We start from the raw sequence: 14695 nt of genomic DNA on the forward strand, positions 1-14695 counted from the left end.
CTTATCAGGTCCTTCGTCCCTCGGGAGAGCTTGACTACTTGTTGCCTTGGCGCTTTACCACCCAATTCAATTGCTGTTTCTGAAATCACTCTAGTTACAATTTTATTCATTACCTCTATGTTGTTTTCACCTTCCTGTTCTAAATCCTGCACATTTGTATGCTAACACCAGCCTCAATCCATCTGCAGTTATGCTAACTGCGTCTGGTTTGGGCTGTTTCGTCTTGACTAATGTAGCACTTTCTCTCTCCAAGTTGAGCGGTATCCTAGACTTCCCTAATTTATGATCACTGCCCTCTATAGCCTACCTAGCACTTATACATCATGCATTATGCAGGAGTCGGCAAAAAGTATGAAATCTATTCCATTTCTTGTTTTGCTGTTAGGGCTTTTCCAGGTCAACTTCCTGTTATTGTGCTTCCGGAAGAAGGTATTCATTATGCGGAATCGTTTCCTTTCTGCGAATTCCACCGACATCTATCCTCTACTATTCCTGCAGTCGATGCCGTAGTTGCCAATTGTCTGTTCCCCAGCCTGCTTTTTCCCATGCACTTTCGCATTGTAGTCACCCATGACTACAACTAGTATGCTGAGTTTCCGCCTTAAGCATTGATAATTCAACACCCTCACATCACTGTTCTATTTCTTTATTATGACTGGACGTTGGAGCGTAGGCTTGTACTACCTATAATCTATATCTCCTATTTAGCTTTATTGCGATGACTGCTACCCTTTTGTTAATGCTGTAGAATTAATCAATGTTGCCAGCTATGTCATTATGAATTACAATTCCGAATCCGCATTCCTTCTTATCTGAAAGACTCATGCAGCCAGCACAGGACGTGGCCATTAGTAAGCACTGTATAAGCTTCAGAAATTTTCCTATATAACCTCACTAAGGCCACTGATATCTCAGGCAATGCCTGATAATTCCTCCAAGAGCCCTGCTAAACTAGCTTCAGTCGAGATGGTCTCTTGTCATAGCTGTCTTTATATACGTACATACAAATGTTTGCACGCGCGGGTACTGATTAAAATACCTCGCAAGGCAGACACGCACTCCAGAGCCACCATTGTATGTGAGCTCGAACTGCTAGCTGTTCGAAAGTCGGCCACAGTCGGTTCTAACTCCTGGACCACTTCGGCATCGGAGGGGCTTTCTCGTGAAAGCGTCGCCGGTGGCGTGGCGCGTACGAACTGGCGCCGTGTACGATGACCATCGGTGTCGTTGTCGAGGTTCATGCGCTCTTTTGTGCCGACGCCGTAACTATCGCCGCGAATCCAGCTCGGCAGACGAGAAGTCGACTGGACCTTCCATGAAGACGCTGCTGTGAAGAACTGTGACGTAACTTCGACTACGCATCTCAATACAGGGATTGCGGCATGGAGGAAAGAAAAAAATTTGGACTATTTTATTTCTGAACCAAAGCAGATTACCGCAGAAGCTGCGGACGTCATTGAATTGTTTGCCATCGATGCAGCCGTCGCTCCTAATGGAGGCAGGCAGGGCTGTCACACATGTCACTGAACCGTAAAGTACAGTTTAGCCACGAGAAGCTCACGCATGTAGGATGCGCTAAAGAATCATGAAATATTTGTAAACCCGACTTGACGCGTCCGAGTGTCTGATCGAGGAGACATATAATCACTCTTTGCTGTGTCACCAGTGAATTTATTGTGACTAGTGGCCTTAATTTTGTTCGTTTGTTACTATAGGAATGGGCGTCATAGCATGGCTGCGATGATTTTCTTTGGTAATTTGCCGGTGGATCCGTTTACGCTCCTAGGGAGGAATAAACAAAAACAAGTATATAGAGGACATTGCTTTGGTAACGACAACTCTAGGCGATATTGGCCTGCTATGGCGGTAACTGACATTATGCGAGCTTTAGTCGTACACTCGAGAGACCATGAGTGTCAGAAAGAAGCGCTAGTCAAGTTTAAAAGCTCCTTGATAGGGAATTGGCACCGTTTGCAGTGAAGTCGCCTTCCGAGAACCATGTTCACAAAACTTCTCGCACGTAAGTGTTCGTGGCACAGTAGTGTAATAACACGGACACTGACCGGTCGGTGTCGATGTTTTTTACTCAAGTGCGTCATGATCATCCCCGACCAGACAAACGTTCATAGAACCCTAAATTTAGTAATAGTGCTTTATCATTGGCTGCAAATTTTTATCTCGTATCATAGTGATAGCGACTGGCTCAATAACATCACGGTACCCACGACGATGGCGAAATCACGGACGGCAGTTACGTAAGAGAAGTTTCGTGAATTCCGGGTACCCATGTTTTTTTTTTCTATTCCCGCTCGAGCCATCGATCTGCAAACGACATTTTCATCCAAAAGGTGCACGTACTCCTCCTCCTCCTCCTCCTCCTCTTCCTTTTTGTTATTTTCTTTTTCAAAAGCAATATAATAATAAAACGCAGATTTTTTCACATCCCCATTGACAGAATGGACAGGATGTAGTCAACAGGTGTTGATGAGCATGATACCCCATCGCTCAGCGCATTCGTCCAGTGCCTTAATTAGATACATATATGCCTGCCTGTAAGAACTCTCCGGCCCATGTTAGCACTCTCACGATTGCTTTCCATATGCCCCAGAATCGCAATTGCACTTTCGACTAGCTTTCCGCACGCGCCCGGCTCGCACTGCGCACTCTGAGATTACCGTTGCTGTCAGGATGTTGTCGCTCTAAAAACGAACGGCGATTACGAAAGCGGGCTGCTCACCAGAGTCTCCTTTTCTGGGAAAGCCAGCTCCGAAGAGGGCTTTCTTACATGACTGGAACGCACGCATGTAAGCACATCTGCGCGCACAGGCTTTGAGGCACGTCGAAAGAATCAATTACCCAGGCTACCGACCCTAAAGCATGAAATTGAACCCGTAAAAAAACGCTGAAAGGGTGCAAACAAGCGGTAGCTGTATACCCATCCGCTGGCTGCGACGGCCGCTGAGCATATTCAGATTCGTGATGGTGAGACATCAGAATTAGTAAAGCCGCTTATACGGCTAAGCTAACAGAACGATTCGCTTAGGATACGCTCCCGCAAACAGGCGAGGATGCCGAATAAGCATTGCGCTAAGGAAGCACCTGAATTAATCGTTAAGTTCCCAAATTAAATAAAAGATAGACAACAAAGGAAAGAGAGAGATAAAAAGAAAAGAAAAGAAAGATCTGCTTGGAGCTGCCAGAGCCGGCTGTCACCCTGCACTTCTCGCTAGAATTTGCCATGTTCCTCATAGGACTGTTATAGAGTTACGACTTTAAAAGTAGAATACGACAGAAATGACAACCAATGCAGCCTCCAGGTCTGTATTCGCTGCTTTTCTGCATTTCGCACGAAAGAGGTGCGGAGACAGCTAAAGTAGTCAGCTGTAGCGGTTGTTTGCGATACGAAGTCATCTGCGCAGTGACGGCCTACGCGTCCCACTTTCGCGCGAAAGTGGGGCGGAAGACGAAGTAACGTACTTGTGGCTTGTTAACTTTAAAACGGGACTTTAAAATGCGCTTTAAATTTATTCCTGCAAGGTAAAAATATTGCCGCCTGCAACAACAAGAACAACAACAACAACAACAACCATGCAACTGCTGCACGGCTGACGTGCAGGACTCTAAATTTACAGCGGCAAGGGCCCGATGACAGCTCGGTGGTTCCCGTAAGTCCTCACCCAACCATTTATGCGATCACATCACGATAGCTGGCCCAGGGTTTGTTTTTATATGCCAGCTAGGACCACCAGAGAGGTGCTACACTTTCTTGAAACAAGGTAAATTTCCTAAACCGCAAATTTCTACTTTCTGCGTGTACGAATGAAATAACGGGCGCTTCTTGTCGGAAACTGCTCACCGACGATCGCCAAAAAAGAGACAAAATAATAATAAAAATAATAAAATACGTCAAGCGGAGTCGCATGCTACGCTGCCGCGTGGAAGGCCCTTTTTACAAGAGTCGTGTTCACTTGGTCGCAAGACAACTCTACACGAACGATGTCACGCCAGTTCATCCGCGGCAGACATGTACAAACGCTTTCCGCCGCGTTTTCTGGAGTCCGCGCCATCTTGGACTGGTACACAAACAATCTCTCAGTTCCCTTTGCGCAGTGACGTCCTACCAACACGGCCACGAAACACCGAACGCGCCCGCACAGCCATGCATACTAGTCGAATCTCTAGTACCGCGCATTTGGTTGTTACATATATATAAAGCGGCAGCGTCAACCTCCTAAGATGGCGGCACTCTATAAGAATTGCGTAGAATAGCGAAAGCGCAGTTCGTATGAGAAAACAAGGTGGATTGATGACGGCAGATTCGGCAGATAAAGCTGCACGCAGAAAGGGTTTCTCACCTGCCTTCCACGAGCAGATGCAGAAGTACTCCTTGCATGACCATTGGAGGTTGTCCTTCCCTTTGTACTTTTCATTGCAAAGTCCCTTACATACGTCCAGGGTGCATACTAGAGAGGAACCAAAAGACCGGTAGTGTTTGCCTATTATAAGGCGATTTGCAATGCAAGGTGCCTCCTCATACATATCTTTATAAAAAAAAGATTCACCGGCGATTACGATGCTCCCTAATGCGAAATTTGAGCGCAGCTCTTCAGGTGCTTTGTATTCCACCGGTTGCGTCACTCATTGCTCAGAAAGTGTGAACGCGTTTTTCGCTCGGAGCGCATTCTCAAGCGCGTTCTCTAGCGGCGGCGGCGCTGGCGAACTAGCGCATGCGATGGGAGTCTGAAGAACACGTCAGCAATTTGTTTCCAATACAGGTTGTCTCGTATAACTTGAGCCAAAATTTAAAAAACGAAAAGCACTCCAGACGCGAGTTGAACCGAATGCATAATGTTTGGCACTGGCCAAGAGTTACACAGGCTATTTGTTTATTTTCCCCTTAACTAACGGATTAGTGACGTTTAATTATTCAACCTTTTAAGTATTGGCTGCAGACCCCAAGTGCGTTACGCAAAGTTGTAGAGCTCCCGTCAGCTGAATGCGAAAATGCATGCTGCTGGCCGAGCGCTGCCGATGAGATAAAGAACGCCCTGTCGCTTCACCGTCGCCAGTCACGACGCAGCCGACCTTGTTCACCGAACGCACGCTTGAGAGCAGCACAATACCACTGCGCAAACGCTTCGTCGAGTGGCTTTTTTCGTATTTCGCGGGCTTTCAATGAAACATGGTAAAAAGGACTACGTGAGTCGTATTGTAAAGGAAACAACTCAATCGGTGGTTTCTGAAAGTGCTTCACAAATATGCGTATCATGCTTGGGGTCCTCAGCCAATAATTAAAAAGTTGGGTAATAAAACTTAATTAATTAGTGAGTTATGAGGAAAACAACAAAAAATTGTCTGAGTTAATAATTTTCAAATTCTTGGCTCAAGTTATGGGGGACACCTTATATATATATATATATATATATATATATATATATATATATATATATATATATATATATATATATATATATATATATATATATATATATATATATATGTGTGTGTGTGTGTGTGTGTGTGTGTGTGTGTGTGTGTGTGTGTGTGTGTGTGTGTGTGTGTGTGTGTGTGTGTGTGTGTGTGTGTGTGTGCGCGTGCGTGTGTGTGTGTGTGTGTGTGAGTAGTCTATTCACAAGCAGTACGGTGGTACTTACTGCTCTGTACGTGCGACATGCCACTCGAACTTTTTTTTTGTAACCTGGGTTGGAGTTACGTGAAGCTTCTAGTATACCGCGGTCTTTGACTGGACCCAAACATTCAAGAAGCAGATATTTTGTTTTTCGGTTCTCGATCGTCGCTGTGGCCAGACTACCTTATGGCTCGGTTAAGAGCTTCGACGACGGATCAAAGGCCGGTTTAACGAAGCCACACGTGCACGGAAGAATGGTTTGTACGTTCTTTTCATGGCACCTTTCTGCATACACTGTCGGCGCCTCCGAATTGAAAGCTACATTCAGCACTTCAGTTTGTTTAGGTAACGTTTACCCGTGTATTTTCTAAATAATTGTCGTTTCGAATCCATTCCGCTCGCCTCCACCTTGTGGAACACAGCGCCACTCCGCGACCGACCTTCGACAACTCTCCAGGGAGGTTCTTACGAGGACAAGTTTGTTGAGAAACACATCTTAACTCCGTCACATTTGAGCGGATGCCGAGGGCGTCGAGCTGCACAACTTTTCGTTCAGGAATTGCCTTGTAGTCTCACTGAACGGCGGCGCCAACGAGAAACACCAGGTGAGATTACACCGAAAAAGGAGTATTTCAAAATTCAATTTTTATAAATTTCGCCGTAATATGATGACTGTTAATAGAGAAAATTAAGGCCAGACATTTATTTTTTTAATCTTTGGCCGTAAGCTCTGCGCCGGTACGTCAGTGTGACGTCAACAATTTAGATGTATCTTTCTTTGTGCTTGAGTCGTTATGCCTCCGATAAAGTTCTTGAAGCTCGCTAAGTTCATCCTTTCTCTTTTTTTAAGACACTTTAATGTGGTGCGCCATTACCGATAAGAAATTAACTAGGCCCGAACAGACGCCCTCAAAATCCATGAGGTCACGGCGAACTGGCGGGAGAGATTAAAGACGGCATGTTTGCTGGCTTAGCAAGCCTCTTCTTATACGCCCAGAGTGGCTTTCTTGCTATTGTGAAAAATGTAATCTACTAATTTAGTAATGCAGATCGTATTATTCTTCATTATAGCGTCCCTTGAAGCGCAGGTGGCCGCTTCAGTTTAGGAGTGGCGCTGTCATCCACTCTCATTGGTCGAGGTGGAGTGTCGAGTGAAAGTACGTTCTAGAAACCAAGTGGCGCCCCCCCTCCCCTCAAATCGTGAAGGTGCTCTCATTTCGTGGCGGTAACTGCGATAAGCAGAAGGTCGGCCACCGCCCGATCATGATGGCCGCAGCGAGTTCATTGAAAGCGAAACCGAGTGCCAAATCCTAATTATGATCTCACAAAAGAGTGGCAATCCGAACACGCGGTGCACGAGCCCCTGCAGCGGTATGACAACAACAACAACAACAAAAAAAAAAAAACGTTCCCGAGCGGCTGTTCGCGCAGCCGACGGCCGAAGCTGCGTACACACTTACACTCCGCCCACGTGCACCGACAGACGTACTGGTCGCACGCCGATGTCATGTTGGGCTTGGCAGAATGTTTGGCCTTGCAGGACGCCTCGCAGCGTTCTTTGGTGCAAACTGTGGCCCGGGAGAGAAGAGACACACGTTACAGGCTGTACTATCGGAGAGAGAGAGAAAGAGAGAGAAAGACAATTTGAATAGTATGACATTCCTCTAGTCAGCTAAGCTGCGAATCAAGATGGGCGAGTACAAATAATTAAATTCTGGGGTTTTACGCGCCCAAAACCTCGAATTGACTGTGTGCCGCGCCGTATTGGGCGACTCCGGATTAATTTCGACCACCTGAGGTTCTTTAGCGGGCACCAAATGCACGGTAAGCGAGCGTTTTCTCTCATTACATTTTTTAATGCAAAATATCTTTTTGTTCTGAACTGTAGCTATGAGAAGTACACCTCTCTGAAAGAACAATTAGAACGTAAATTAATAATGAAATAGTACAGCAAGTAATGATTTAGTCATTGATTTCCTGTACTGTACTTGCAACTGAAGACCCGCTCGAGAAGTTACCCTCCCCCCCCTCAGTGCGAATAGCAGGAACAGCAAAACGGAACAGCAATTAGTCTCAGAATATATATATATATATATATTCTGAGACCAATTTCGCACAGAAGTTTCGTGCTAGTTTTGCTGTTCCTGCTATTCGCACTGAGATCACGAAAAAGAAGCTCGACCAGCATGTTCAATTTTCCGGGGATTCGTACACGTCTGACATTGAAGATGTGTTCGCCCTATGCCGGCGTGTAAACTCCGCTATGTCTGAAAGCGACCGCATCGGTCACATAATCAAGGGAATCAACAATAGTGGTTTCAACGCCCTGGCTGCACAGAACCATACCAGCGTGCCCGATCTCATCCCCGTGTGCCAACACCTTGAGGAACTACAATCTCTTCGCGATCACACCAATACGTATGACGGTCGCCTCCTTGAGGCTACGGACCTGCGCACTTTGATCCGTACCATCATACGTGGGGAACTTCACGCGCAATGCTCTTCCTGTGCTTCTGCGACCGGCCTGCGCACAATCGTTAAAGAAAAGCTCGCGTCCATATGCTCCCCGTACCATGTGTTCTGACGCTACCGGTTCTGACGCTACCTACATATGCCGACTTCGTCGCGATGTCTCCGCTTACGACCACGCATGGGACCACACCATCTGCACACACATCCGTGGCTTCAGTATCGGCGCAGGTTCGTTCTCAACCTTCCTATACTCTGCTTGGCATCCTATCCGTCCTCTTTGTTATCACTGCGGATACCGAGGACACATTTCCCGGCTCTGCCGACGGCGCCGACAGGACGAGAGGCGCGGTTACGTTCCTCAAGAACGCTCCGACGATACCCGTGCACCTTTGACTTATCAACGGATGACATACCCACCTTCGTCGCACCGTTTACCGTCTCCCACATGCGCAGACGATATGCCCTCCACCTATCGTTCTTCTCGGCGCCGCTCATCTTCCCCACGCCGCCGCTCAGCGTCCCCACTTCGGCCCGCCTCACAGGCCCATGACTTCCGCTCGGAAAACTTCAAGCTGGAGTTTTAGGAGGGGAAACTGCATCCATTGGACTGCCTATACTTCCTCCCGAGCACCAGCCGAATCTATTATTAGTGTTTGTGGAAGGTGTTCGCGTAGAATGTCTTATTGACACTGGTGCCGTTATTTCTATCATTCGTGCTGATGTATGCTCCTGTCTACGAAAAGTGACCACGCCATACTGCGGCGCTCCTTTACATGGTGCAAACAATGCCAGAATTTACCCGATCGCGCAATGTACAGTACGTGTTTCCATCAATGGCGTCCCTCATCGCATAGTATTTGCCGTGCTACGCGAGTGCACTCACAAATTTAATTTAGGTTGGGATTTCCTGTCATCCGCCTCCATCCGCGTTTATCAGCGGTCGCCAGCGTCTCCTTTCCCGGACCGACACCAGTCAGCAATGCCATTCTACATATGATACGCATAGCCGTTTCGTAGCAGCCGCAGATTACGTGCTTTGGCCCTCTGGAAAATAAATTATCGCCGTTCGTTTCGCCGAGATTGTACATGGCGACGTGATCATTGGCGCTTACGGACGCATTTCATCTATAGAGGAATTGTGATCGCTCCATGTCTTCGTTTCACTGATGGGTGCGCAATGGTTACTGCATCGAACACTACTCCCGACCCCCAATTGTTGCCCTGTGGATCAACTATCACTTGCGCTGTTGATACTCAACCCGTCGCCCTCGTTCCTTCGACTGTTCCTCCGACAGAATCAACTTCGCCTCCTCTCGACTCTTCTTGCTCTCCTCTGACAAGTTCCATCAGCCCAGACGTTTCACCTACTCAGACTCGAGATCTGCTTGATTTGTTGAAAAAACACAGTGCCTTGTTCGACGTCCATTCACCCGTCCTCGGTAAAACGCCTGTCGCCGCTCATCGCATTCAGACCGATGGCTCCCGCATCGTTCACCGATGTCCATATAGAGTGTCTCTTACCGAGCGCAAGGTCATCGGAAAAAATGTGTGAGATATGCTTGAACGGAATATAAAACGCCCTTGCTCAAGTTCCTTGTCTTCTCCAGCGGTCCTTGTACAGAAGAAAGACGGCTCAGTTCACCTTTGCGTCGTTTACCGCGCCCTCAACAAAATCGCACGCGAAGACGTTTATCCCCTGCCACGAATTGATGACGCGTTGGACTCGCTGCATCGCGCTGAGTACTTCTTCAGTCTTGATCTTCGATCTAGCTACTGGCAAATACCAATGTACGAGCCTGACAAGGATAAAAAAGCATTTTTCACCCCGGACGGACTCTACGAATTCAACGTGATGCCATACGGACTCTGCAACGCGACTGCCACATTCGAGCGCATGATAGACAGTGTCTTACGTGGTATCAAATGGAAGACCTGCCTATGCTATCTTGACGATATATGAGCTTTTCTCCAAGATTCTCACAATATCTCGAGCGCCTTGATGAAGTTTTAACCTGTCTTGCCAAGGCTGGACTGCAGGAGAACATAAAAAAATTTCACTTCGCGAACAAGGCCATCATGGGACACTTAGTAAAGAAGAGATTCGACCGGACCCAGAGAAGACTGTCGCAGTCCTGAACTTTCCCCGGCCAAACGGTCAAAAAGATTTGCGCAGTTTTCTCGGCCTCACCTCCTACTTCCGCCGTTTTATACGCAACTTCGCAACGCTTGCATCTCCCCTCCACCGATCCTTGCAGCTGCCGTACCCTTCGTTTGGAAAGAGCCCTGCGAAGCAGCTTTTCAAGCTCTAAAGCGCGCGCTCACGTCCGAGCCGGTATTATGCCATCTTGAGACGGCTGCACCTACCATCGTCCACGCCGACGCTAGCGGTCATGGCATAGGCGCTGTTTTATTACAGCGTGACCATACCTCTCGTGAGCGAGTCATTGCCTATGCCAGTCGTTGCTTGTCCACAGCAGAGAACAATTATACAATTACTGAACAGGAATGCCTCGCTGTTGTTTGGGCTGTGCAAAAATTCCGCCCGTATGTACACGGCCGCCGTTTCACGGCCGTTACAAACCATCACGCGTTGTGCTTCCTCTCCTCGCAGAAGAAATGATCGGGTCGTCTTGGGCGGTGGGTGATTCGCTTACAGGAGTACGACTTCGACATAATCTACAGGTCTGGAAAGAAGCATCAAGACTCCGACGCTATCTCCCGTTGCCCGCATCCGCTCTCGCATCACCTACCCAGCACCTCCGCCACTTCTGAGAAACTTCTTTATTCTCGAAGATTCCACGCTACGACGACAAAAAAAGCCGCGGCTCTGATGATGATATGTACAGATTAGAAGATGAGATGCGAATATCTGGCTCACAATATATATATATATATATATATATATACAGGGTGTTTAAACACCCTGTGTATACAGGATGTTTCAGCGAACACTTGAAAAAATAGTTCAGTTGCTTGTGTCAGATAGCGCAATTTTAGTCCATGCGGCGTCCTACTCGAAGAGGCGGGCATTACTTGCACAAAATATTAAATAAATAATCAACTAATTAATGAAAATCCACTAATCAAGTTTTAAACGAGTTACGTAAGGGCACATTGCAATTTACAAATTCTAGCGAGTGAGACTGCAAGGCGTATCCACTTGAACAGCCTTGTCTGGATGATACCATTTACGAGATATGAGCCGTCAAGCTTGCGGTAAAAGTGCACTGTCATTCCACTTACTTTCTTAACAAAACGTCGTTTTACGTAATGTATTGTATTGTATTGTAGCACAAGATTACCTGGAACGACAATGCATTTCTCCGCAAAGTTCGGGAATTAATATCTCGAAACTGGTGTCGCCCTGAGAATTCGTTGCAAGTGGATCCACCTTGCTCCACTGCTTCTGGATGTTAGTGGAAGTGTGCACAACAAACTTGTCATATTAGAATAAAGAAAACCAACCGATAAGCAGTCATAATTACATTTTGATAGTAGCTACGTGAAACATTGTAAAACAGTAATCTCGTACAGCCAAGCTATTTTTTTAAACGAATATGTATTCAAAAAGAGGCATTTGAATCGAACTGTGAAGAACTCCATAACGACTTACTACGTCGGCGTTATCCTCCCTCTATTATCCGCGACGCAATTAAAAAAAAAGCAGACAGCCTTGATTGTCATGCGCTCATCAACAAAAAACCAGCTTCCCCAGAATCACGGACCAACCTTATCCTCAGGTATTCAGCATCAACTACTCACATAAACAGTAGCCTCCGCAAATATCATCCCATATACTTAAATAGAGAGAAAATGCGGCAAATTGATGCTGAACTTCTGCGGGTGGCACACAGACGGGCCACCAGTCTCAGATATGTTTTCACGTCCTCCAAAATTGACTCAGCTAAGTTCAAAGGCAGCGCACCATGCGGAAAACTTCGATGCAGACTTTGCTCCAAGCTGAGTACCGCTGATGTTGCCAAGAGCACCACGTCTTCATTTTCATTCAAAATCTAAGGTGATTACAACTGCGACACTTGTAACGCTGTATGTCTCCTCGAATGCAGAATTTGTAGCGCACAATACATCGGACAAGCGGAAACCCACTTTAGGCTATGCTGTAATTATCAGAAATCACATGTACAATCAATACCGCAACTCCCACTCTCCAGTTATGTAAACACATAAGACCACCTTTTCGTCAATTTACGGGTGTTATTTTGAAATCAGGATTCTCCACTCACTACCACAGAGAAGCTTCCGAGTCACTTGTAATACCCAAGTTCAGCACGCTTAGTATAGTATAGGTAGGATGTCGTATATGCCCAACTAGCAAGAAACACGTTTCCAAGATTGCCGACATTTTTGGTGCACCAATGAATATCTTTCCTGCCTGTTTTAAGCACTTACTAACGGTTATATAGAGTATGTAATATATAGCATGTTTATGAAGCTACATGTGTATTGCCGCATCATATATCAGAGATTCTCGTCGCCCTTCTGTTGATGTTTATTATTTCACTTTGTCATATAAACTTTTATGTAGCTTTCATTTTATTTTTGATTCACGCATAGACTTTGTATAAAAAAACCGCTTGCCCGCAATCACAAAAGATAGCACCTGTGCAAAGAGTGCAATGGAATGCAGTTTGCGGAACGCAGAAGTTAGTGGAGGTCACACTGTGGGTGTGATATAACCAAGCAGGGATGGAATAACAGTCTTCGTGGTTTCACAAAAGTTGTAGTAACTTCAATCAAAGAATAACAGAAACACTCTTCTGCTAGCTGCGACACCTCGCATGCTTTGTGCTACCATGTGACTCCTCTCTCCTGCATTGTACTGGCTGCCTCTTTCCATCTTATATTTCTCACGCCTTGCGGACGCCACTGAACGTACGCGTGTTTGTATTCGAAGACTACTTACGGTATTTTTATTGTTTACTTGTATGAATGTACGCGTGTTGGTATTCATGAAGCCGCACCTTCTTTTTAAAGTTTGCTTCACGCTTAAAACGGTAAAGTAAAATAAAACTGTGAAGAAGGGTAAAACACAACAAAAAAAAGCGGTAAAAACGGTAAAAAAAAACGGTAAAACGTGGGGCACATCCATGGCATCTATGCTTCAACTATACAGGACGCCCTTCCTAGGATACTTGCGATATAGCACACCAGTGCGGTCGAATGCTAACAAAACTAATATCCATGTCCTACAGAGCATTCAAGGCCAAGCCCTTCGAACATGTCTGAGGCTACCTCGAAATGCTTCAACCGTGGCAACAATTGCCACCGCGAGAGACCACCCAATAATGACCTATATAGCTATCGACGCACTCCGGGCGTATGTTCGCCATATATCCAGAGTCCCTGACCACCATCTCGCTCGCTTACCTGAGAAAAGACCCAAGGCAGCGTTCTCCAGATCAATTGCGGCTAACCAGCACTCTTTGTCTTTGAGGCCCTCACTCGCAACAAGAACGCCATCCCCAATGTGGTGCTTGAAAAATCCTCATTTGTACCTTGCTGTTCCAGGAATAGTGAAGCTAGCCTGACCACCGCGGCTCTCAAACAGATGACATTGGAACTTTTGCATTGTTCATACGCTAACCGAATCCATGTTTACACGGATAGTTTCGTCTCGGAAAATTCTACGGGCGCCAGTGTTCTACCATCTCAATCGGTCGTCATCAAGTTTAAGACTTCACACGTAACATCTACAGGTTCCGAACTGGCCGCTCTTCGCGCTGCTGTCGAATACATTGAAAAAGAACCGCCCAACAAATGGACAATATTTTGTGATTCGAAAGCAGCCCTCCAGAGCTTGCGAAGTTTACGACGTGGCAATTATGAACAGCTGGTGTCACAAATCAACGAAACCTGCCACTGCGCTTCTGAACGAGGACATGATATCATATTTCAGTGGCTGCCGGGACATTGTGGCGTCGTTGGTAATCACCTCACCGATGACGCTGCCCGACGTGCCCAGGCAGGCGCACCGACACTCCTTATACCTTTATCGATAGTCGACGCTACAAGAGAGCTTCGCAGTCTCGCTCGTACCATCACGTTAAGTTGCTGGCATACACCACAGAACTCTAAGTGTCGTTTATACAGCCTCGACCCATCACTGAAACTTAAATTACCAGCGAACCTTTCACGACGTGACGCAACACTGCTGTGTCGGCTGTGGGTAGGAGTAGCATTCACCAACTCCTACAGCTATCGTATTGGAATGGCGAATTCACCAATGTGCGATCTTCTTTGCCACTGTTCTCGCTTCGATAATCAACGTGAGACTCTCCAGTGTGCCTTGAATAGACTGGACGACAGGCCATTTACGGAAGCGAAGATCTTTGGAGCCTGGCCTCACAGTTCATTAGCCCAGAAGGCAGTTCGAGCGCTTTTTCACTACCTGAAGGCAACAGACTTGAGTGCCCGACTATAGACATCCTACACCTAAGTTCTCTCTCTCTCTTTCACTCCCCATTCGCCTCCCCACGTGTAGGGTAGCAAACTGGACTCAGTCTGGTTAACCTCCCTGCCTTTCCTTCTTCCCTTCTCTCTCTCTCCCTCTTTCTCTTTGTTCAGGCTAATAGA

The 14695-nt window shown here is 46.6% G+C and overlaps 1 protein-coding gene across 1 annotated transcript in view; it reads right to left on the reverse strand.

Moving 5' to 3' along the window:
- Positions 1-1694: 1694 nt before the first annotated feature.
- LOC142570286 (uncharacterized) overlaps positions 1695-14695 on the reverse strand; it is a 46026-nt gene continuing 33025 nt past the window's right edge. Inside the window, exons 3-5 of the mRNA XM_075678682.1 lie at positions 7090-7197; positions 4356-4463; positions 1695-1782 (exon numbers count right to left, since the gene is read on the reverse strand). Coding sequence (XP_075534797.1) covers positions 1775-1782; positions 4356-4463; positions 7090-7197 — 224 coding nt within the window. The 3' untranslated portion in view covers positions 1695-1774. The remainder of the gene's footprint in view (positions 1783-4355; positions 4464-7089; positions 7198-14695) is intronic.

This window comes from Dermacentor variabilis, chromosome 1 (assembly GCF_050947875.1).
Source record: "Dermacentor variabilis isolate Ectoservices chromosome 1, ASM5094787v1, whole genome shotgun sequence".
Lineage (NCBI taxonomy): Eukaryota > Metazoa > Arthropoda > Arachnida > Ixodida > Ixodidae > Dermacentor > Dermacentor variabilis.